The sequence below is a fragment of the Athene cunicularia genome (genome assembly GCF_003259725.1).
Source record: "Athene cunicularia isolate RWA chromosome 20 unlocalized genomic scaffold, athCun1 chr20_part1, whole genome shotgun sequence".
Lineage (NCBI taxonomy): Eukaryota > Metazoa > Chordata > Aves > Strigiformes > Strigidae > Athene > Athene cunicularia.
In genome coordinates this window covers 7,367,871-7,393,442 of record NW_020799125.1, presented here as the reverse complement: position 1 = coordinate 7,393,442, position 25,572 = coordinate 7,367,871, and the positions used below count along the sequence as shown (strand labels likewise).

At 39.1% G+C, this 25,572-nt stretch overlaps 1 protein-coding gene across 1 annotated transcript in view; it reads left to right on the top strand.

The window, feature by feature from the left end:
* The window catches only part of PTPN1 (protein tyrosine phosphatase, non-receptor type 1), a 30,893-nt gene extending 6,315 nt beyond the window's left edge, over positions 1 to 24,578 (top strand). Inside the window, exons 2-9 of the mRNA XM_026861971.1 lie at positions 7,798 to 7,888; positions 9,513 to 9,613; positions 11,562 to 11,660; positions 14,398 to 14,535; positions 16,235 to 16,444; positions 17,134 to 17,295; positions 17,951 to 18,186; positions 21,032 to 24,578. Coding sequence (XP_026717772.1) covers positions 9,578 to 9,613; positions 11,562 to 11,660; positions 14,398 to 14,535; positions 16,235 to 16,444; positions 17,134 to 17,295; positions 17,951 to 18,186; positions 21,032 to 21,239 — 1,089 coding nt within the window. The 5' untranslated portion in view covers positions 7,798 to 7,888; positions 9,513 to 9,577 and the 3' untranslated portion in view covers positions 21,240 to 24,578. The remainder of the gene's footprint in view (positions 1 to 7,797; positions 7,889 to 9,512; positions 9,614 to 11,561; positions 11,661 to 14,397; positions 14,536 to 16,234; positions 16,445 to 17,133; positions 17,296 to 17,950; positions 18,187 to 21,031) is intronic.
* Positions 24,579 to 25,572: the final 994 nt, after the last annotated feature.

The following is a 25,572-nucleotide window of genomic DNA, read 5'->3' as shown; positions in this document are numbered from 1 at the left end:
TTTTTTTTTAAAAGCTGGAAATTCATACGAATGCCAGCTGTTACTAGTGTATTAACTGTGCAAACCAGGCTAATTAGCTTTATTCTGAAGTCTTCTGCCCTTACTCTAGAACAATCCTTGAAAATATTTAAACAAAATATTATCTCAAACATTTTAGAAAGACTGGGATTTTTTTTTTCTGTGCAGAACACTGAACTTACAAATCAGTCAGGCTTTCTGGATTTATACATAGAACTTCTAGCACTGAACATCAAGTGTTAATACACCAATGTTCAACTTGGTATGTTAACCTCAGCTGCTTTCTGAGGCCCATGTTTTTAAATGTGAGGCCATGAATTTAAATACTTGAAAGTCTAGAAAGTGTTTGGAAAAGTTTGCATGATTTTGAGACAGTTGGGGAATATCTGGCTGCCTGATGATTTAAAAAACAAAAAAAACCCCAAACCCAAACCAGAACTAACTTCTTAAAAAAGCAGTAAAACTTTAAAGTATTGGTGACTAATGACCATGAAAGTGAACAGTATACCTATACAAATGATGACACTGAGCATGGAGTGATGTTGATGCAGATAGCTTGAAACTCAGTGTTACGTTGTAAACCTTGCTGAAAAAGGGACACTCAGAAGCAAGTCTTACGTTTTATTATTAATCGGATAAATTCATTTATTTTAAGATTAAGTGCCAATAATGGATTATGTAGGAATGTGGAGCAGTAGTACGGTCTTGCTTTCTTAACATTAACTGAGGTTATTAACGCCGTATGTAGTATCTCTGAAAGACAGTGGAGGATTCTGAGTGAGCATAAATAAAAAACCATTCCGTGATTCCTGTTTCATGAAGTCAGAGATCCCCTTGGGAAGTTGTAAACTATCTGCAGCGGTTCCAAGGGCAGCTCTTGTCCTTTTGTTTCCAATTTGCAACTTGTCATTTGCAGCTTGTCTAAATTCTAGAAAATACCTTGGTGATGCAGCATAGTGGTTTGGTTTTGCTGGGAAAAGGTGTGAAAAGAAGCTTTTCTCATCCTTCCCTGACCTTCTAATACTTAACAGGTTTTATGTCCTTTTTTCCTCCCCTCCCTGAAGCCTACAAAGTCTTTACCTGGCTGGGTTGGGATTTTTTTTGTGTGGTGGAGGCACTGTAAAAGCTATAATGCTGTTAGGTGGTTTGTGATATGTCAATGAAAACATTAGGTAACTAGGAAAGGAGGGCTCTATTTATACCTACAATTGCCAGTTTATGAAGCCTAGAATACCCTACAGGCCAGAAATTACACATTTTTAAACTCATACAAAACTCATACTGCAAACAATATTACAGTCTGGATTTGCTACACAGACTAAATTCCTTCAGAAGTTATGTGGATATCCAGGCTGTCAGATGCACTGGGCTGTTTGAGATGAGGTTAAACCAAAACTCTCTGTCTGGAGACCCCTAATGTTTGGGCAAGTCAGGATCCAGATCTCATCTCCGTGATTATTTTTCTTACAGGAGAAGAGTGAGTTAGAACCTCTTGACACTTTAATGAGACTGTGGTTTATTTCCTGGCACTGACTTTGTTTGATGACACAGATAGCAAAGCTTTTCTTTTGCACAACAGCTGTCAAGAAAAAGCCATTTCATCTTCTCAAAAGTGTCTAAGATGCACTTCTGGAGCAGATTGAATATCTGTGAGGAAAACTAGAGATGGACACGAAGAAGGAGGGAAATTGTTGTTTTCTTATACTGACCCTCCATTCAGTTGTTTCCTGTTTTGGCAGTGAGTACATGGCTACAGCAGAAGTAGAGTGTTCCTGCCAGCTACTCTGAACTTCTTCTGTTATGGGTCACAGATTTCAAGGACAAACTGTATTTTGAACTTACTGAAATTTGAGAAGTCTCATGTAATTCTTTAACCTAATATTAGTGTAGATCTTTGATTGCCCTGGCTTTGTTGCAACCCTCAAAAAAATTAAAATTGAAAAATCAGGTTTTACTCATAGCAGGTTAAAGCAATATAAGAATCTGAACAGCTGAGTTGTGCAGAATTGCAATGATGTATTCTACAGCAATGTCTTTTGACAACATGCAAAATAAATATATTGTTAGAATTTGGAAATAACACAAGTCTATGGCTTTCTTCCTTCTGGAAGTACATACCCAAGTTGTAAGAACTGTTCAAGTGCGAGTGTTTAACTAGAGCATTTACAGTGTTCAGTTACCTACCATGATGAAGTGGGTACAGTAGAGTGCTGCAGGATTTACTTACATAATTCTTAAATTTCTAGTGTTAGGCATGTTGAGACTAGTCACTGGTGAGAAACAATCTATAGTATTTGCTAGCTGCAGTAAACGTGGGCCCAGAAAAAAATTCAGTATGCTTTCCCATGTGCTGATATGATTTAATAACATAATCACGCCTGGTTTACATTCTCCTGGGGGGTTATTTCCGTGCCTCCAACCAGCTGAGTAGTGTCAGAAACACTGCTTACGCTGTGTTGCTACAACCTGTTCCAGACTGCCCATGTAGTGCTGATTTAGCAAGGGGCTTTCTAGGAAAACCATGTTGCAAGTGTGTGATTTGTGGTTCTATTTTTTTTTTTAAACTCACGTAATAGTGGTGTTGAACTTTAAACAATCTTGTCCCTTTCTCTCTCTCTCCATGCTACGTAACCTCAGGAAGAAGCTTGACTTACCAGCCAACTGGCTTTTTTTGAGGGAGATCAATAAGCAAATCAGTACTGCCATATTGTACTTGAAAGCAAAACTAAGAGCCGAGATAAAATATTTTAAAAGGTATTAAAATGTACATTTATTTATCTGGTTACAATTCTGCAGCTTATTTTTAAAGTTATATGATGCAATTATCTGTTCATTTGTCTGATATTTAGGTGACCTTCTTGTTACCTATAAGTTACATCCTTGTTTCTTGTCCCTGTCCAAATATCCTGATGTAAAGTTTAGTATAGGGTAAGAAATCCAATCTTCCTGTGAAGTGGGGTGAATGAACTGTCGATCTATGTATGCTTTATATCTTAGCAAGGTTCTTTTGTTGAGTTGTCAGTTCACTGCTTCTCAATGACTCAGTTTGCTCCCTTACATACTGAATCTGAAGACATTTTTCCATTTCTGTAAAGCAGCAGTTTATTGTGGATCCCTTAGTACAACCCATTTTCCTTGCAGTCTTCTGTACAGGTCTTTGCCACCTCATGTAACTGTAGGGTTATTTCCATTCTGAAATCAGCCTGTAATGATATCTCAGAAAACAGCAGCTTTCATTTGACTTTACGGTAACTTTTTTTTTTCTATTCCACCTTTTACAGCAGTGTCATCATTTTTTCAGTGCTAGCTTTAAGAGGAAATGTTCTCTTTTTTTTATTCTCTTATGCTAAAATTACTTTTTTATTTAAGCCTTTATATACTTGTTGTGAATTGCTTTCCTTAGTGTGACTGCCTCAGTAGATAGATTAGTGTGCACTGCTGTAGCCCATGATAAGATCTTGGCAATTGCTGCTTCCCGTAGGAACAGAACTGTTAAAATGACAATATATCTTTACCTCTTAGTCTGAGCTACTCCAGAGTTTATGGTGTAATAAAATAGTGTGATCAAATTGAGGCCTGCTGCAAAGTTCCCCAGAAGCCTTTCTGTTACATCTGAAGGTCTTTAGACCGGACATTTAGTTTCTTGTCTGGAAATTTTGACGTGCAAATCTAAGCAGCGTTGCGGTGTGCTTGAATGACTGATCTTATTAGGTAAGATCACATGATCTTTATGTGATCTTACCTGATACTTACTTGAAGATTTTGGGGGTATATCTTCTCTTTCTTAATCTCCTGTTGGTGTCTGAACGAGACGGGGAAAGTACAGTCAAATGTGCTGTTGTGCTAAGAGTTTACAGACGGCAACTGTGGTGTGGTGAAGAGCAGCAGTGGCTAGCAGAAGTAAGAAAGTTTGCAGAAAATATTTCTTGAGCAAAAGGGCAATTGACACAGCTACAACTCCAGAGTAGCTACAGGTTAGGAGGCTGAATTGAGGGCAATTTTTTGAAGGCTGAGAGGAATGGAAAGAAAGGGCTGTGGGCTATGGAGTGGATCACTAATGTTAGGTTTCTGGCAGGGGGAAGGAAGGAAGGAAGGAAGGAAGGAAGGGTCAGACCTTCTGGTGCAGAAGGCTTTGGGAAAAGGGGCTGAGACACACCTTGAGCCCTTCTTCCCGATGAACATCTGTAGGACTCTGGAAAGTAGGGCTGTGTTCGTGGGACTGCTCCCTTTTGTCTGAAGAGTCATCTGCTTTTGCATTCTGTATCCTTTCTTTGTAGCAGGAAATGGGAAGACATCAGGCCGAGTTAGAGCCCATTCATGCAACTTGAGCAACCTACTGGTAAAGCACTAATGAACTTCTTATTCTAGTCACTACTGCAGATTAACAGCTACAAGAACTTTCCGTTTGAAGAACAGTGCTTCAGCAGACTTCCTCTTTCCACCCTTAAAGTTTTGGGGGTATTTGCACAGGGTACAGGAGTTAAAACCAGGAGATGGGTGGCATGGAATGACTCATGCTCAAAACCAGAAGCATTTGACCTGGGAAAACTGACTTCAGTTCTAGCCCTTCCTTTTTAAAGTTTTATATTGCATGACCTTTCAAATGAAATGTCGAGCTTCCTTTTTAAATGACAGGATCTCTGCAGTGTGACTATGAGTCTGATTCAAGAAGGTGGTTTGTAACTTTATCAGTCCCTGTGTTCATCCACTGACTTCAGTTCTCGTGACATCACGGGGCTTCAAGTTCATCATAGCATACTAATTCCATGCTTTGAATGAATCTGCTTTCTCCAGCATGGAGAACCTGTAGTACTATTACTGACATGTTCTGAAACCACCGTAACACCAGTAAGCATCAGTAGTTATGTGTCTCCTGCAATAACCAGTAACAGAAGTTTTTGAGGAATGTACAAGAAAGCCTATAACGTGGACATTTTACGTAACGTCACTAGATTGTCTCCGGTAATTTTATCTGTTGAAGGCCATCCAATTTGTGCTAAAGTCAGCTTTGTATCCTGGAAGTGATCTTGGATTTCTTCTCATTTTACATGTTCTAGCAACTGCTATAGCCAAAAAACCCCACAACCAACAAAACTCAAAAACCCGATCTGCTTTTATCCTGTATTGTTGAGAAGAATATGCCCCAATTTTTCAAGCATGGATTTGACCACTGAGATCCAGGCGTGCATGCCCTCCAGGGTCTTCTATTTTATTGGTGTTCATTGCATTCAGAAATTAAGTGCTATATGCTGGTTGGATTTTTATACAAGGCAGCAGCTTGCCTGTTGCCATATCTAGGTCCCTCATTTTATTACCACCCCACCCTGTTTTTTTTTTTTCCATTTGTTGAAACATGCTTCAGAAATATATTGAGCTTTTAAAATTGTCTGTGTTTCTGGAAGGTGCATGGGTAACTTCTTTTAATTTTCTCTGTGCCTGTGGGAGTTAGGCATCTCCTAGAACTCTTTCAGTACCTTTAGGCATTGAGGCATCTTTGAAAAGATTTATTATTTGGTAGCAAGGCAATAGCCAGCTCCCTGTTCCCTGGACAATAAATTACCAGTTTCAGATCCTTAAATACATGATGTTGGTATTTGAACCTGTGGAACTCTGAGGCTGGGAGTAGTGTATATGTGCACATACACATAAATGCTTAAGTATAATATTTTTATATTAGAATGCCTTTGTATCAATCCATTTCTGTAATGAAGCATTTAATCCATTTCCTTTTTAAAAAGAGGGGACAGTTCTTTTCAAATTTGTTAATGCTGTGAAAGGAAACAGTGTAGATTAGTGCTGCTGCTAGTTTAACCCAGTATTTACAGCAAAAATGCCTAAGGGTCTTTTGGTTTGTTTTGCATTTTGCTGTTTTTATAATCCAAAATGGTGGGGTGGTTGAGGTTTTTGTTTGTTTTTTTTTAACACTTAAAAAAAATACCATATGTAGGTTGTGTGGGAAATGTGCTTAGAGATCTAGAAACTATTTTCCATAGTTCCCTGTTTTTTTTTTTCTCTTGTTAATCCTGTACAGGCAGTACAGAAGAAAAATAAAACCCTGCAAAATACAAAGTCACCAACCTAGTGTCAGAGACAAATTTATGAAAACACCCGTTTTAGCTGCCTCATGTTTGAGGTATTAGACTGTGACAGTCAAGATCATGTTCTCCAGACTGCATTCTTCATAAGCAGAAATACTGGCAGCCATGTGTTAAGTTATAAAAAGATAGCAGCTGATGTCAGGGCTTATTTCAGTGAGGAGCCATTTCAGAATACTGTACTAATTTTGAGCAGGTATACGTAAACTAGAAACTTTCCCTTGACATGTCGTGTTCAGTGTAAATTGATACATATCTGAATAATGGGGTAGAAAAAGATGATCAAGGAATAAGCTGCGGTAGATAGCCAGCTTAAAAAAACTTAATTCTTCAGCATTTTGCATGATTCTTTATGCAAAACTGAGAGGAACCGAATAATGGTTCAATTTGGCCTGCATTTTAGGGATTAGATTTGCTGGTATAAAATTCTTCTGTTTTGATGTTGGAAAGCTACCACAGTTTGAACCAGAGCCTGAACTGATTTGAAACTATAAATAGAAGAGTGCCCAGCCTTTCTGTGCAAGTGATCTGTGTGTCACAAGCAGCCCTCCAAATGCACTAACTTTATGTGCATAGAAACCTGTTCTCTGTCACACTGGGTGTGGATCCACACCATGCTCAAATATATCTGTATCTGGGCAGATATATTTCAGCACTTTGCTATTATATATATTTGAGAACTTTAATATAAAACTCTGCTTTGTTTGGTTGACTATATGTAACAAAATTAATTTCATCCAATGAAAGAGGATGAATTTAGCTCAGTAATTTGTTTTTAATGATGATTTTAGTGGCCTCTGAGCTAGGATCATTTATTCATTTCACATCTGTGCACAGTGTCCATCTTATGATTTCTTAAACTTAATATGCTATTGAAGTATCAGTTCTACAGTAAATGCATTCCTTCAGTTTTCATTAAAGTTAGATCTAACAGCTTCACCCTGAAGTTCCTAATACTATGATTTTTAAGAATTGCATATTTCCACAGTATTTATTTATAATGTGAAGTTCTGTTTCAACAAATTGGGACTAATGTCCAAGGACAGCAGAATTTTTTTTTATTGTAATTTTTGAACTTAGATAGTTGAGCTATTACATGCATCTGAAAAAAACCCTGAAAGAAACCCTAATTATATGCTTAAGGTGATACATATGTTTTAGTTCAGCATGTTAATTGGATACAAATAATTTTTGCTATTTCTAGCTTTGTGACATCTTGCTGATAAGATGTGGGTGATCTTGGACAAGTCACCACTCCTTGTGCATGTTTGATGCTAAGGGAAGTAGACAAGTTTTGTCATATCACAATGAACATTTTCTAATTGCTTCTTTGTCAGAAAACAATTGATAGTTTCACTGATAGTGCAAACAATGGCTTAAAATGGTTTATATGCAAATGCTTTGGAGCAGAGACCCTGCTCCTTCAGGAGCATAAAGGCAGAATATCTGGTAAATGTTCTGCTACTTTATTATGCAAGCTAATAATATTTTAACACACATATAATGTTAATGTAGTATTCTGATAAATTTAAACTCAATTCTTAAATTGAAACCCAAAGTGCTTTCTGTCTACAACTCCCACACGTGAAGATGCAAAGTCAAATGGGTATTTGTCTTAAAATAGCTAATGGTATGATGATATTGGATGTGTTCATATCTAAGACTATTTTTTTTGTTGTTTCAGGACATCAGGCATGAAGCCAGTGATTTTCCATGTAAAGTGGCCAAACATCCCAGAAACAAAAATAGAAATAGGTACAGAGATGTCAGCCCCTGTAAGTACGCTTTCTTTTCCATCCATTGTTTGTAACACTGTTGACCTGTAATGACAGCTTCTAACAGCTAAATGTCGTAAGAGCAAGGTTTCTGTTAGATGAATATGCATCCAAGACCTGCTTTACCTTTGTATCTTATGCTAGAGTAGAATGGTGGCTGAAGTAGCATTAATAAAATTGCAAGTATTCTTTCTACTGCAGTATTCCTTACCAGAGCATACTTCTAGTCAATATAGCATAACTGCCCCTATTGGGAGATGGGGAAGAGTCTTGCATAAAACATAAAATAGCTAGAAATAAATCTAAGCTAATTGCAACAGAGAAAAAGAGACCTTTGCGAAGGTGGTACTACTAGTGTGAGACCTGTGTTTCTGAAATTATTATTATTACATATTCTGGTGAATTCTGGGGGGAAGTGCATGTCAGAGCACATGTCCTCTACAAGGCATAGCTCAGTTTAGTGTTGCAGCCCATCTTTCCCTCCGTGATCCCACGTACAAAAACTTGCCTCTGCCTGCCATGCTGTGCTTTTGGGGTGCAAGAGAGACTGCAACGACAAAAACGCACTGAGTGCAGAGAAGTACAGGTCTGTAGATAAACGGTCAGCAAAGAATACTTCATGTATTGGACACTAAAGGAAGTTCACAGCTGGTTTGCTAAACTCCCTTCTCTGCACTAAAGGACAGTGCCTGTTCTGGGACTTCTTATGCTCTTCAAGGGCACAGCACTGCCACCTGCTTTAAATGCAAAGTTTCTATAGGCTCTGTCACTGGGCAAATGTCTACTGTTCAAAGATTAAATATTATTAATATTTAATAAAGTATATCAGAAAACTTCTATAATTAGTGGTCAAAAGTTACTGAAGTCTTAGGGGCAGTGGACTAGGAATAATAAGTTTGCACATAGTTTTCTTTACTAAGCAGTTCTAATATTTGGGGTTGTGAGTAGCAAATAGTTCCTTTTTGCCTTTAGATAATACTGCTTCCCATCTGTTTGGCTTTCTTGCAAAATTTGGGAATTCTTGTATGTGTTTTTTCTGTTGGTGGTTTGTTTTTTTAATCCCAAGTGGAGCAAGCTGAGACTAACAAAACAGCAATGAAATTACATTTGCCGTGGTTCTTGAATTTTGATCATTCTTTCTGTACATTAAGGTGTGGTTGGGTTGGGAACAGTAGCTAAATGTCTATTAAGAAGTCTCTGTTCCGTTTGTCCAACACATGTTTAGGCAAACCTTTAACAACCTTGAACAAGCCGGGTTTGAACGTTGAAGCTGCAAAAGATAAGCAGTTGTGTAATGAGATTTATTTTAAAACAGTAACTCAATAACTGCACAAACAGGTCAGTGTGATCTGGTTTGCCGATTACCATGGTGATTACTCCGGATGCAAACACTTCCATTCTTGCAATGTATTGGAAGACAGAGTGCAGCTTACGTTCTCTGCTGTGCTGTAATGCTGTTCTTGCAGCACCTGTATTGTATTTCCAGAGTTCCAAGCCTACCTGTGATTAAGCTCTTCTCATTCTTCAGGACAACACAGCTTTTGTGATCCTAACAGCTGATGAGGTTGTGCATGGATTGTCCTGTGTTGCATACATTAACCAGTGTTTTCTAATTATGCTGCAGTTGATCACAGTCGAATTAAGCTAAACCAAGGTGACAATGACTATATCAATGCTAGTTTGATAAAAATGGAAGAGGCCCAAAGGAGCTACATCCTTACCCAGGTAATTGCTGGCAGTGGATAATAAAAATCATATGGTGATTAGAGGTTTTTTTAAATGAGTTTTCTTTAGCCTTATTATGTTTGTTTACTTTATTGTAAAGATAGTTAAGTATATATAAACATCTCTGTGTATATATAAACATACACATAGAACAATTTTACAGAAATGCTACACATTTCTTCCTGCTTCCTATCAGCACTGTCTGACTTTTTGTAGAGTATTTTGGCCACTTTGTATATTTGACTTTAGACCCATCTAGGCTAGAAGCTAACATACTTCCAGAAGTCTCCTTGTTGACTTACAACAAGCAACATTTAGATGCTTAAAGGAATCACACTTCTACATGGAAAGTGAGCACAAAGGTTTCAGACTTAAATTGCCTGATAAATTATCTGAGCAGAGGTGAACCTCACTTAATGGGAGGGCTTTACATTTACAGAACTGTATGTATGAACTTCACAATGTACAAAATGTATTTGAAATAATTACTTTCAGTATAATGGGTACTTACCTCTTATGTTGAGTGGAGCAGAAGTTAACTGAAATACATTAAGAAACTTCTTACACCTGATCTTCTGTTTCACATAAGCAGTATGCTCCACCCCATATTTCTTGTTAAACATCCTTCTGAAAGTGATGTTATTGTAGTGTTTACAGATAATGTACCTCCTAATAACACAACTTCCAAAAGCTCCTAGTTGGGCAAGGCTGATGCTTCTACCATTAATGTGAGAGAGGAAAGCTATGAATACAGACTTTAGTGATAGGAATTTGGGAGGTGGGAGGGAATTCCTTTCTAATTCATCTAATCTGTGAATTCCACACCTATACAACAAATTTTAAAACACCCAGATACATTGTTGTCTCATTCTGAGATCTAGCAGCTGTGCCAGGATTTTTGTTTGTCCTAAATTTTCAATTCCCTGGATATTGTCTTGGTCTCTAATCTTGACTTTTTTTTTTTTTTTTTTTTTTTGATTAGTCTTTTCAAGTGGCAGCTCTTCCTTCCTGTTTCTAGAGAATAAAGATAAATCTTTTAAGGAGGAAGAAGTCTACAGTACAGTGTTCAATATGAAAATGATTCTGCGCACACAGTTCTTATTCTGCTTATTCAGGACAGGGGAGGTTGATCAGAGAGTTGAGTTGGTATGTGGAATAGTCAGATGTGCAGCTAACTGGTACTAGTTATCTGTTCTGATCCAGAACATAACGGATTCAAATGGCTTTATTTAAATCCAGTCATTCTTTCTGAGGACCCTGGCCTTCTGTTCTGTTTGAGCAAAGTGATGCATAGCAAATAGAAGAGGCACAATGATGCTGGTGTGTGTTGCCCAAAATTCAGAGCAACGGTTTTGGAGTGAAAAGTACCAAAGGAACATGACACAAAGTTATAAGGACATCCACTTTGTGACTAGATAGTAGTCTTTAAAAGGAGTTACCGTTATGTTCAGTTCCAAAGCAGATCCATGAAGATTCTAGAAAAACATATAATTTGTTACTGATCTGGCATTGTTTCAGTCTTTTGAATCTTTGTTCAATCTAGTAATTTTCAAGTATTATGAATATCAGTGTTGTATTGAAGAATAGTTTAACATAGATTTTAATTCTGCTCTTAGTCAGTGAGGGTTTATTTCCCCATCACTTTGGTATACCTTTCCTAAAAAAAATTCTCTCAGCATTTTTCATTCCCAGTTCTCTTCTCACAAGTCAGACCACTTCTCTCTTCCTGTTATGTATGGAGGGAAGAGATTAACCGTGTTTTCATGGGTAAATTTGTAGTGGGAAAATAGAACTTCAAGCTGTGTCACTGCAGTTTTTTACAGTTTGAAATGAGAAGTTGCTTGTTACTTACCTAAAATTATTGCCTAGTGCAGTAAGTTTTACTGGGGAACATTGCACTGACATTAACAGAAAATAATGCTTATTTCTGGGGATTCTGTCTCTGCAGGGACCCTTGCCAAATACTTGTGGTCACTTTTGGGAGATGGTTTGGGAACAGAAAAGCCGTGGTGTTGTCATGTTGAACAGAGTGATGGAAAAGGGATCCGTAAGTACTTACCCGGTTCTAGCTCTGTGTTCATTGCATGTTTATGGGTTTTCTTTTTTTGAAAAAAACCCTAACAAACCAACCCAAAGAATGGGGAGCAGGGAAGAGATGACCACAAGTAATTTTATATATTAAATTATGCCTAGCATTGAATACCCGGTGAACCAATCTTAGTGCAGTCAGAAAATTATTCAGTTTGTAATTGTAGGTCCTGATTTCTCCTGAGTTTGGCTGAAATAAGGCATGAACACGACATGACTCTCCACACAAATGAATATTTGGTCTCTACTGCTAGCCTAGATATATCTGAATGTAGTTGTTTTCATTGTACACAGATTGCACCTCTCCAAGGCCGTTTCCACGAAGTGTTCATTGACAAGCGTTAGAAAATGGTGTTGAAGTAGTTAGAGAGGCACTTTGACTCCAGATTTCCTTCATGCAGTAAGAGCTCTGATTATTAAATATACTACCAAGGCACAGTGTTTCTCCACCAGTGTCACTGTTCTACAAAATTCCATAGAGGTCTGAGGAGAATGGAGGTGTGAATGAAGGTCCTTCACCCGGTATCTGTCGTAAGCAGTGATGTTCTGGGTGATGGGGAACCAGCTGTTAAGCCAGTGCTTTACTTGGTGGGTTAAGTGCTGTCCAGACCTTTTAGGAAGTTTACATTAGACAAGACAGGCAGAAGATGAAGGGAAACAATAGATGAACAAACACTTGTGGTTATTTTAAGTAATTTACCTTCAGATAAAAAGTTTTGGTTTCTCCAGCATGTGGAGTGACTGCTGTCTTGAGAGGAAATGCCTCAGCCTTCCTGATGGTGAAGACAGGAACCATCAGGCATGGTTTTCATCCATGGGTCACAGTTCTGCCTCTGCTAATTCCACAGCTGCCATCATCCTTAAAGTGCACTTGGCAGCTGTGCAAGTTTGAGACAAAAGCAATTTTAAAGACTGATAGAAATGCACAATTTGAAGTTGAATGTTACAGTGCCATCAGTATAAGGACACTTTGGAGGAGGGGTAGTGGGTATGTTGGGTATCTACCAGAGATAACTGGGTGGTACAGGCTTTTGGATAATCAGAAAATAATTCCTAATAATCAGGAAAATTCTTGTGCAATGAGTTGTGTTTTAATAAACTGCAGTCCTGATTTTTGAGTGTTTTGGCTTTTTTGTAGTGCAAGTGAAATTTTAATATATAAGAGAGATGCAGTAACCATATTTTTCAATAGTTTCTTCCTTTCCATCATTCCCACTCATTCTCTGCACTGCCAATAGTTTTGAACAAAATGAATTACTGTGCTCCCTTAGGGCAGGCTGCTTACACTTCTCAGCAAGCAGCAGTGGGGGACCTGCAGTGGAGCACAACAAAATATTGTTTGCAGACACATTTGTTGGAGAAATTAGACACAAAGCCAGTTGCTGTCTCTTTAATGTTAATTCAGGGGAAAAAAAAAAAAAAAGTGCAGAGTTACAACTTCATTCTACACCCTGACAAACTAGAGGATGTATTACTGTAGAATTAGTCTGAGCAAAACTAGTGTTAGTCTACCTGTGAATAAAATACTGAAGGATTTTCTCATTCATAAAATGATGTCAGAAATCATCTTAGTCTTGAGAATGCTGTTCTTTGTTCTTCCACTTCAACTTTAAAGCCATATAATTTGCCCTTTAATAAAAGAGGCAGTAGCCATGTCTAACAGTCCATTCTTATGCATGTCTAGGTATGGGCAAAAGGTTGGCCCTAATCCCGTTTCAGAGGAGCAGTGCTTAGTGACAGAAGTAGCAGGCCAGTTCTCCCTGTCACAAGATTCTTAGATTTAAGTCAGAAATGTGGTGGTTGCAGGCTTTCCTATTCGTGTTGCTGATGAGCTTCTTTAATTTCCGTTTTTTTTCCTGCACGCTGCAAAATGTGCTACTTTTCTATTTGGTTGACTCATTTAAGGTCCTAGCATGTGGCAGTCTTTGCAAAAACTAAGCTCTCTGGGAGATTTTACTGAGAAAATTGAGATTCAGGCATAAGTAGGTAATGGGAATGTTTGCTGAATGCAGTTGGGGTTTTTTTGGCACTTTACTTTTAAACTGTGACATGTAAAATCAAAATGATCTCACTGCTATTTTTATTTGTGTGGTGAGTGGAGTAACCCAAAATCTCTTCTGATGTTACACTTGCAAATTATCAATGTTGTAATTCTCTACATGTAGCTTATTCGTGGAATTCATAATGCTTTTTCGCAGTATGTTCTGGTCTTGTTAACATCTATCTCTTCTTTTGAAATTCAAATATTTGACATAAGGGTAATAAAATGCAGAGTAGACCAAAATTCAGGCTTTGGCAGAGTGTTGAGAGCTTTTGTCCTTAGTTATTAGATGGTTTTGTTTGTTTGTTCTGACACAAGCTAAAATAAATAATGGCTTTGGAGATCAGATTCCATAGTTTCACACTCTTTCAGCTTACATGTAGAAGAGAGAGAGCTCTAGCTAAACAAAGATATCCTCAGTCCTTAGGTATTTTCATGAGTTCAGAGTCAAAATAATTTGACCCATACAGAAGATTCACTGTATACGTGGTTCTGCAACATTAAGATTGATATTCCTCACACTACAGTTGGTCCACCTTATAATAAAAACAAATGAAGAAATTGTCTCATGAGAAAATGCTGTATTTAAGGATGTTTATTCTATATCTTTTACACAAACATAAACGACATATAAACATCTCTTATTTGTTTTTAGATAAAGTGTGCACAGTACTGGCCACGGAAGGAGGAGAAAGAAATGTTTTTTGAAGATACAAACTTGAAACTAACATTGATATCTGAAGATATAAAATCATATTACACAGTACGACAACTAGAATTGGAAAACCTTACAGTAAGTACAGAAACTAGTACCAGTCAGATTCTTCAGTCTCTCTGAGGTGAGATTTGCCTCCTCATCAGCAAGGTCTTGAAAAAGGTGTTCAAAAATTACAGCAGATCTGGTTCTGAAATTGGTGGCTCTGCATGAGAGTGTTTTTTGGCCTCTAGTTTGTGTGTTGTGGAAATGAAATTCTTAAATATTTATGAAACATATCTGGGGAAACAACGATCATTTTCATGTCTCGGCTGTACACTGAGTGAGGTTAGTTTGTCACTACCTTTCAAAGAATCTTATATAAAATCACTTAGCAGCTGTTCTGGTGCTTTTGTGTTACAGCTGAAATAATTGCTCTTCCTGTCACTTAAGCTATCTGTTTGCCTGTGTCTAAGGTTTATTTTTAGGTTTTGGCTTAAATCTTCAGGTTTTACATTGATGGCTTTCATCAGAAAGCAGGAACTGTTTTAGCACTGGTCCTGCAGTGAGCTGTGTGGAGCTCGGTACAAGGATCAGGCCACTACCTTTAAAAGAAATAACTTCTTTTTCTTTTTTTTCCCCCCTTTGGCACAATACCAAAATAAAAGTAGACATGCCATTTCCCACCCTTCCTCTCCTCTTCAACATTGCCCTGTATTAAAGCAGTGAGAGCTAATCTAAAGCTTCTTGGGAAGACTGGCTAAGGAATAACACCAGTAACTTTCACTAAATGCAGGTCAGTGAAGACAATGTCTGAGGTCCTCGATGGTGCTGAGCTAGGTGTGTATATTGAGACGTGCTAGCCTGAGTTCTGTTCTGCCCTGGTACTGCTCACTCCTGGAAGACACAGTTATTCCTTTGCTCATCTGGTAGCATCTTGCATGCTTCATCCTGCCAAGAAGCGTGAGGCAGCAGATGCAAATTTGACTGAATTATGCCTGAGTAAGAATTTAGTTGATGTAGTTTGTGGTGTGTATGACCTATGATGTCTGTTGTAGAATAGTGAACTACAACCATCAAATATGTCTAGGAGGACTGAGCACTAGTGGTTTAGCAGACTTGGAAGAAAGTTGTAAGGTTGGGAACAAACCTGTAAAGGAATAGCTCTGATAGCGTAAGGGCTTTGTCTGCAGAAAGTGTAAAGGCTTCTATAACTTGAGGTATTTCATTTTGAGAAATCTTCAAATGATGTTCTGCCAACAGAAATTGGAAGGCAGTGGCTATTTTGTGGCGATAGAAGCATTTGAACTGTACTGCAAAAACTAAACCATGTTATAAATAAGTAAATTTACTTATCTGATTTCCTTTCCTCAAAATGGAGACCTTCACAACAGGAGATAATTATTTGTAATTAGTTTCTTAGCTGTGCAGCTATAAAATCTCCCTCAGACTGGTGGAACTTTGACATTTGAATTTAAGTCTGCCATTCTAAAGATGGAGTGGAAGCAGCATAGTCTGAGGAGCATACAAAGCTGAGCAGACACATGCCTCCGCTCCATGTAAGAGTTATTTTCAAAGGAAGTAGCTGAAATATTTCCAAAGGTGCAAATTTGAAAATGACCTAAAGGTAAAAATGTCTGATGTCTGAAGCTGTATGTCTAAATATTGAAGTGACCACCTGCTAGGAAAATGAACAAGGAATTGTATTTGCTGATTAGAATGTTGTAGGCAACAGTGCTTTGAATACTTCTGACTCCTGTATCCAAGCTGAAAGACTTCCTAAACGCTGTTTTTACAGACACAGGAAACGAGGGAGATTCTGCACTTCCATTATACTACGTGGCCTGACTTCGGTGTCCCAGAGTCACCTGCTTCATTCCTCAATTTCCTGTTCAAAGTGAGGGAGTCTGGCTCCCTTAACCCCGAGCACGGTCCCGTCGTGGTGCACTGCAGTGCAGGAATCGGGAGATCAGGAACTTTTTGTTTGGTTGATACATGTCTTCTACTGGTAAGAACTACTTATTCCAGATGATATGCTATTTCTGTAGAGTTGTTTTGAGGAATGGCTGCTTGTAGGCTCGCAAAGAGCCGTGGTATCTTCTGTGAAGTATTGTTGCATGCTGTTTCCCATTATCTTACTCACTCTGGGTTAGGAGCGTATTCCAGGGCAGATCTCATTCTTAACTGACCATTTTGAGTGTGGGAAAGAAAAGTCTCTAGTTTTTAAGAGTGATTTGCAAAGAGAGGCCTTGCCCTTGTGGTTAAGGAAAAAAAATACTAGATGTCTGCTAAGTAATAGTGTGAACTACCCTGAACCAATGCAGAATAAATCTAATGTGTTTCCTTTTACAGTCAGCTTCACGTACAGGTAGGGGGAAATGGTCCTGACTTTAAAACTGTAGTTCCCTTGGCTTTATGCTGTCCCTGTGTGAGAGCAACTAACACACAGAAGTCAGGCCTAGATTAAAATATCCTTTTTTTTTTTCCTAATATTTTCAAAGCAAGAAAGACAAAAACGGGGAAATGTACAGCATGTTGGAGGCCCAGTGTTTTCTCCTCCATGTCTTTTTTAGAGACCCAGTAAATAGCTGCTGATACCATTATTTCATGGAGAATAGTCTGAAGGTCCTACTACAAAATGTCATTGATGTGAATCTTACCAGAGCATAAAGCTTTGTTTCAAATTTTTATCTTCAGATGGACAAACGGAAAGATCCTTCTTCTGTGGACGTTAAACAGGTTCTCCTAGAAATGAGGAAGTACAGAATGGGACTCATACAGACAGCAGATCAGCTCCGTTTCTCCTACTTGGCTGTTATTGAAGGGGCGAAATTCATTATGGGAGATGCTTCAGTGCAAGTGAGTACCTTTGGCCACACAGCTTAATGTGGGGAGCCCTGTTCTAACTGTAGCAAATATGTGGGATGAGCAGGACAGAAAGAAACTTTACATTTCACCGCTTGCTTTGGCTTCAGTATAATTTTATATTATGGGGTTCTCAAATACAGTGCTTTATGATCTGTCACGACCTGAAGTGTTGTATGTAACATCCTTCAAAACGATACCTGTAGTATAACAGGTGGCCTTGTGTACTTTTCAACACTGTAATTGAGGTGTAGACTGGCTGCATTGACCTTGTCTTTCATTTCAGATAATAAAAAATTTCTAATATGATAGAAGTTTAAGTATTATGATTAAATCCTCTAAGTTTGTTCTATGGTAAGCAGAACTCTAGCAACACAGATTCTGTTTTGGGGTATTTAAATTTTTCAGAAGTAGATAAAAATTTCCTGTCTTTGTAGCAGATGTCTTCTATGTACTGGGTGTAGCTTAGGTTTGGAATTCTTGTCTCTTCTTTTTTTAAATTTTTTTTTCTTCAACACAAGTGAACAGCCACTGTAAGAATGAATGAAAAGGTAGAGTATAAAGACCCTGCCATGTTAAATTTAAAAGTTATAGTAGCTTAGATAAAAGAAATAGAGGAAAATTTAATCAGGTTTTTCCTTCCCTGAAGGAGCAGTGGAAAGAGCTCTCCAATGAAGACCTGGACCCACCACCTGAACATACCCCACCACCTCCCAGACCACCAAAGCGAACCTCAGAAATGCACAACGGAAGGATGCATGAACACACAGAATTCTTTCCTAAACATCAAGTAGTAGAGGAAGAGGTTAGATGTTCGGTCAGCACTGTGGAAGAGATGGTTCCAGATGGCAGAGCTTGTTCATCTGTGCCACTGATCACAGACAGGTAACCATTTAGTTTCCCACTTTTGACTGTCCCAAGAAGAGTGTGCAGTGGGCTTATGGCATTGAGAGGTTGCAGGACATTTGCTCATAAATGGCATTTCATGCAGAAGGGCCTGACAGACCTTGGTCGAGTTAGTGTCATAGTAGTTCCAACCTCAAATCCTTTCAGTAACAGAATTAAGCCTGTGTTAACTTCATACATAAGCTAGGGCCTCTTCGGGATCCTGCTAGAGTAGAAGAAAAAGTGACAGTAATAAGGTGATTTAGTCTTGATTTACATGCAGTATATGTTAAGTTACAGAGGAGCTCTTTCACTACTCAGAGGTGCTATTAGTCGTGTAGTTTAAGAGTAGTAGCCTGCCTGGCTTTGGCCACACCGAGACATCTGAAATTCACTGCAAGCTAAGCTACTTCTGATGAAAGGAGTAGAGGGGGCTCACGAACAGAGGGCTCTTCTACCTGTCTTTGTAACCTAAACTGTAAAGGCTAATAAACGCGCAGCAGTGCTGTGTGCAGGGACGGTGGAAGAGGGGGAGGCCGAGGTTCCTGCCTGTGTAACCACTAGATGTCCCTCCTGATTTACTGGAGCTGGTTGAAACCCACACGCCTTGGTGTTGCTGGCATCCTGCGTGTGAACTAGTTTTATTCGGAACAACCAAATGAATGCCACACAGAACAACAACAACAACAAAAAATCAAAATTTTAAAAATAAAAAACGCTACACCCACCAGGGACTATCAAGGGAAAGTATAACGTTCTCCCAGTAAATGGTCTCCTAACACGACATCTTCAGCTTCCCATAGGAATACTGGAATAAAATACCAGATTTTATTTTATTTTATTTTATTTTATTTTAATTATTTATTTTATTTTATTTTTATTATTTTTATTTTATTTTTATTATTTTTATTTTTTTTTTTTTTAATTTTTATTTTTATTTTATTTTTATTTTTATTTTAGTATTGTCCATAGAACTCCAGAGCTTTTTCAAAAGATGCAGCTGGCAGGCTTGATGTATTTAATTTAACTGAACCAGTGGGAGAGCGTGTGTAACTCTAGGAACTGGAGATTAGTGAGATGTGTTTCCAGTAGTCTTTCTTCAGAATAAACCTCCTCTTAATTTCACATAGCAGAGAGTCTGAGACCATGAGCTGAACCTGTTGTTTCCCTCCAAATTCTGCTGGAGGCAGGGAGATAAAACACAAATGTGTCCCTGTTCAGTGTGAAACGATGTTTGGATCAGGACTTTTCTTCGGGGAGATTCTGGAAATGTGATACTGAAATTCCAAATATCTTTACTAAAAAGATAGGAAATCTTGGAAACAGAAATGGACACAAATGGAGGCTTAGCTACAAAAGAAGGAAATGTTGCAATGGTAGCACCTCCCTCTTTCTTCCCTCCATGACAATATAGTTCTGTTACCAGAATGTTTGCCTAGGATGTGAGATGCCAGCTAATGCTTTCCACACCTAATGAAGAGTATGAATTTAAAGCTGATGTCTTATTAGCTATATAAATCTGAGTTTCTCAGTGAATAAATGATTTCCTGGAAATACTTTACACAGTGTGGTTTAAATAAGCGTAAAACATGTCCAGCTCTAAAGAGCTCAGAGACTCAATTAATTTCATTTATTATAGTCCCTTGTCTGAGGTTGGAGGTGAGTCATCCTCTGGAACTGCCTGTCTTCATTGATTGTAGAGGCTGACTAGACATCTACCTTTTACTGGCTAAAGCTAAATCTGACTTCCTGCGATGTTTCAGGCATACTAGGAAAGGCCAGGATTTGAATCCTGAGCTCCCTTACTCTGTACCAGTACTGCTGCTGCAGGATCAGGCCTCCTTTGTGATCATTGCTCTTGTCCTCGTGTCTGGGACAGTGAGTCTAGAAGGGGAGAAAGTGCAGCTTGCTAGGCAGGAGGGGAAGGAATAGAGTAGAGAAGCAGTCTGATGTGAAAGGATGGGGGACAGTGTGAGGCTGGAGGAGATGGAGGGGTAGGAAATGGACATTGTGCTGGCAGGGGTGCGGGGGAAAAAAGTTTTAAACACATTTATTTTCCTGCCCAGATATTCTAGTGTCTGGGATGGAAGGTTCCTGAGTTCTTCTACACTTAGGTTGTCAGCAGATGTCCAGGAAATCCCCCTGCAAGGCATCTCCCTGCTGGTTACCACCCTTCTGGTTCTCACAGCGTGGTGATGCTCTGCTTTCTAAATTCAGCTGGAAGAAGTTGTACAGTAGATATAAAAGTTCCTGCTTGCTTAAGAATCCTCTTTGGGTTTCACTACACTGCCAGCAGGGTGGAGGTCTAGTATCTGCAAACAAAACCATGTTTAGAGAGCTTTAAAGGTGAGATCTTCATCCATCATTAAAAGCTATTGCAGAGCATCTAACCATTCCTTCTAAGTTATGGCTGCAAGAGCAACCACAGTTCCTTCCTTTTCTGACTTTTTGGGTGGGTGCTTGATTTTAGAACCTTACTGTTTTCCTGTCCTGGGTGTAGGTTCGAGTTGTGCAGGTTCACTCCTTGTCTCAGTGCAGGTAGCAGATCTGTGATAAGCAGTAGGAGTAGGGTGGTGTTTAAGTCAGCTTATCCTTTGAAGAGCACAAAATACTCCCAAGCATGGCTTTTGATGACAAGCCCTGTTCTAAACCTGTAATTTAATAGCCAGAACTGTAATAATTAGTGATAGGCTTTGGTTTGTCATCTGCTGCAGCTCCTGATAGCAAGAGATGTCTGACTTTGCCCATGGTGTTCAGTGGGTGAGGCCATGCCCCTGGAGAGGCTGCGTGGCTTCTCTCTGAGACGGAGAATGCAGTACTGAATATTTATTTCTTTGTCCTTAAGCACTAGTCAAGACACTGAAATTCGAAGGAGAACTGTTGGTGAAAATCTGCGTCTCTCGCCCCACAAAGAAGAGTCAGTGAAGTCAGAAAACTCAGAAGAGGATGATGAGAACATGATGACAACTTGGAAGCCATTTCTAGTGAATATATGCATGTTCACTTTCCTCACGGCAGGAGCTTATCTCTGTTACAGGGTGTGTTTTCACTGATGGACATGCCAGCAAGATTGACCCTGCAGAAAACACCAACGATTCGATCAGTTTGTAATAAACTTCTCTGAAAGCAAGCTAGCGGAGGCGTGTGAGCCTTGTCTCAGTGGAGGTAGATCTTAGGTTGAAAGGCCAGAACTTTGGTTAGGGCTTAAAGAAAGAATTGATGCACTAGGGTTTTATCTAGCCCTGTGGTCCCAAGAACATAATATTCTAATCTCAGGGCCTTAAAATATTCAGGAGTAAGCAGAAAAAATGCCAAATAGTCTGTTTTCCTTTTTTTTTCTTTTTTTTTTTTAAACTAAATAATAGAATTACAACACATTGTTGTTTTTAGCCTTTTTAAAAAAGCCAGTTCTTTTTCTTTTGTGTTTCAGAAAAACTAGGCACAAGTGAAACTTGCTTGTACTCTCCAAGTGTTGTAACCAAATACATGACTTATATTGACGAGTTCCCAAAAAAAGAGAGAGAAACCCACATACCTGAAGAATGTAAACTTTTTGGAAGGGAGGGTGTTGGGGGAGGGGTGTTTGTGGTTGGGTTGTTTTGTTGTGTTGTTTTTTTTTTTAACTTGCTTCATCATTAAAGACTGAGTTGTGGGCAGTGCCTGTGGTATTGATATATTTAATCTTGGCATAACTGTTCTTAAAGAGCTTATTGTTTTACATGTGTTTATAGAAACAGGCTTCTGCATTTGCTCAGGGTATCCCAACATGTCAAGCTCTTTTTTTTTTTTTTTTTTTTTTTTGTGTATCTCCTCATTGACTTTTGTTGCACTCTACTTGCACATATGCCTATTTACATTGCACCATCCTTTGTAAAGCTGTTTTTACTTTTATATTCTGGGTTAGGAGAGGTTGAGGGTAGGGAGAGAAGCAGGAAGGGAAATTCAACCAAAACATGTCCACCAGCATTTTGCAGCTGTGCAGTTGGCATTCAGAAGGACCAGTTCTTAAACCTCATCATTTGGAATGTAAAATGCAGTTTCACTCTACACCTGCTCCAGAAGGAATAGCATGCTTCCTGCAAGGGCTGGAGAGGTAACGCGCTTGGAGGCATTGCAGGCCATGAACAGGAAAGCATTTCAATAAATCCAGAGCAATTAAAGCTGTGGCAGCTTCCTTAAGGTGTAAAAAGTTCAACAGAAGACATGTTGGTCTGTGAACGTATCAGTTGGCTTATGATGCAAGCATTTGTGTGTTCTGCTTTTTTAAAAGCAAAGATTTAAAATACTGGCTTTAGTTTGGCTTGAAGATACGCTCTTCCTTAATTATCGGACATGGTGGTGCGAGAGGGTAAGTCTTGCACCTCTGCAGACAGGGTTGTTGCTGTCCCAAGGCAAGCGAAGCGAGATGGGGGTTGTCCTGTGCCACTCTGTGTCTACCTTGTTTTCCTCAGTCGGGGCCTGTCCTGCACGGCCCGGGGCTTGAATAATGTAAAGTGCTTGTAAATAAGGATTTGGGTGCATTGGTAGAACTGTGACTGGAAGTCGGCGTTGCACTGACCAGTCTTAGGCAATGCTGTTCCTCTTGTTAGTACCAAATTATTAATAGCTGAAACAATAATAGCAAAGATTTCTTTGCTCGTGTCATGGCACAGACAATAGGAGTAAACACTGCGGAAAGTTGTAGTGATTGAAACTAAACCATGACAGCAGATTTGCAACAGTGTTACTAATCAGTTTTTTTATTTTTAAAGTCTTTCTAGATTTATAGCACTTAACCACCATTCTCAGTGCAGACATCGCTATGGAGTATCTGATGTAAGTCTCTCTCCACTCCATATTTATTTTTGCAAAGCTGTCTGTAGGTGTAGCTCTTCTCCTTCAGTGAATAAGTTGGTTAAGGGGGTGGGGGTGGGAGTTATTTCTATTTCGTGTTTTGTTAAGCTTGCATCAAGGGCTTTTCAAAAGTACAATAATAAATCCTCAGGTAGTACTGGCAATCAATACTTTACCTGTGAGACTGTTGGTCAGACCAGTACTTGAAAGGAGGAATGTTGTAATCAGTCAATATTTAGTTATATTATTGGAAACATGAAAAATGAGTATAGAAAAATGGTAATATATAATGGCTCATCTGTGTATTTAAGATACAGTATGTGATTGCTTTGTCCCCACTATTCTCTCCATCATCTGGTAGAATAGTGCTAAGGCAACATTTGTACCCCATTTGTATTAAAATGCATGTAAAGTCTTCTAGTGTCCTGATTAAATACCATGTGCTTGAAAGGTGAAAGAACTTATATTTCTGCTTCCTGATGTGCCCAAATTATATTTGCATGAACTGATCATTAAGTGGCTGTGGTTCCAAGGGTGTTGCTGAAAGTATCTTCGTTCAGCGATGGACTGATTTGGTGTTTATCAGATAACATGTACTCGCCTAATACTTGGCATGACTTCCTATTGAATTTCTGCGTACTCAGTGTAACCCGGTTGTTGAGCATGGTTCATTTCAGCTGAGTAAGTGTAGTACAGACATTCCAGAGAGTTTAGTAAGCCCTATTCACACCTCACCTCTGGTCACTGCAGGCAGCTGCGCTGGAGCAGGGAGAGGAAAGCCTCTTTGGCAAGATCTCAAGATCATGCTTGGATCTGCAGAAACACAGGCTCCAGAAGTGGTGGCCCATTTAAAAACAAAGAAACAGAAACCACCTCCATACTGTTCCCAAGAGGGACTGTTTTAAATTTTAGGCTTGACAGGAAAGCAAAGAATCCTTTCATTAAATCCACAATAATTCACTTGCAAATTATTCTAACAAGAGAAAGTTTCTACAGACGATAAGGTTTTGAACATCTCCCTTTCTGCCCCTTTCTTTCATCTGTTCCAAAGCCAGAACTTACACTGTCCTGGGATAGACAGTGGCCTATCCCACAAGCCCAGTGAGGTGTGTATAAGGCTTATGATACTGAACTGTAAACATTTTTGTTTTGATGTCCTGTATATGTATGTAGTAGTTTGGGTGTGTATATACAGTAGCGTTTCAAAGTGGGTGTATTGGGTAATATTGGGTAACCTATTCTTGGAAAATGGACAAACATCCATGTTAAACTTGTTAGAAAGTTAGTGAGCTGCTCTGCTATATGCCTTAAGCAAATATTTACTCATCAGGTCTTTCTTTTTTACAGATTGCCATAGAATAAACTTTTTTAAAAAAAATTTAAAAAACAAAAAAGCTAAATGTTTTGGTATAATACATTTTCAGGTATCTTGTCTTTTGTGTAAGCCGCTGCAAAGACCTCACAGGTTATAGTAAAATTGTACAGTTTTTCAATTTCCCATACAAGTTTTCAGTTCTCATTTTAGTTGTAACAATAAAATTCTTTTTTTAAAGAACGTACATGTGAGTCTCTCTGCTTCCCGTCTTCCCAGGGCAGAGCCCTGGCTCCTGGTTTGAACCACATGCACATCAGGGCACCATGATCTGCGGTGGGGGTTTTTTGTAGAGGAAAGCTATTTGTGTTACTGTAAGAACTTAATTGTAGGTCAGAGCTCCAGCAATAGAGAATAAATGAAATTAGTTTCCCTATCTGTCCCTGACACATTCATCTCTCTCCTTTAGTCTTTCACATTAAACAGTTAATTTTAACTACCTTGGCTCAGGAATCAGTGTAATATAAAAAGTGTAGTAACTCAAGCACAGATGGTTTTCTGCAAGAGTTTCAGTTGTGCCTTAACACGAGGCTGTGGTTGGGAGGGCAATGGTCACGTACCTGTTTGCACTAGAGGGCTGCAGCCATCCCATTCCTGTGTTGCTTGGATTGAAGTATTTACCTTTTGCTTACATTTTTAATGAAAGCTACAAGTGGAGGAGAGGTGCTTGAAAGGAGAATTTTCAGTAGTTTCATAAAGTGGTCTTAGAACCACTGTAGGGAGTTTTCATGCACTGCCCCTCAAACTGTCAGCACTGCTCTGTTAGGAGCTAAAGCTTGGCTCAGGCACAAAGCTGACATGTAAGAGAGAGCAGCCCAGTCACCAGCTGTTTCCCCCTTCTGGGGGAGGAGAGAATCTACCAAAGTAGAACAGCTTCCTTCCCCTGCTTTTAAATAAATCTGTAAATTAAAAGCAGAGTTGCAGCACAGATAAGCAGCCCTGCTACTCGGTGCTCAGTCGAGACTTCAGCTTTCTGAGCACGGCGCCTGTTTCCAAACTGCCCCCCAGCAGCAGCCCGGCCTGTTTGGGTGGCACAGCCCCAGCCTTCCAGGGAGGGCAGAGCAGCGGGTGGGCGACGCGCTGTGGATCGGGCCGAGAGGTGGGTCAGTTATGGATCTTAATTCTCTGGGGGGGTTGTTGCCTTGTACCTGCCCCCAATTCTACAAGCACAGCAGCATGAA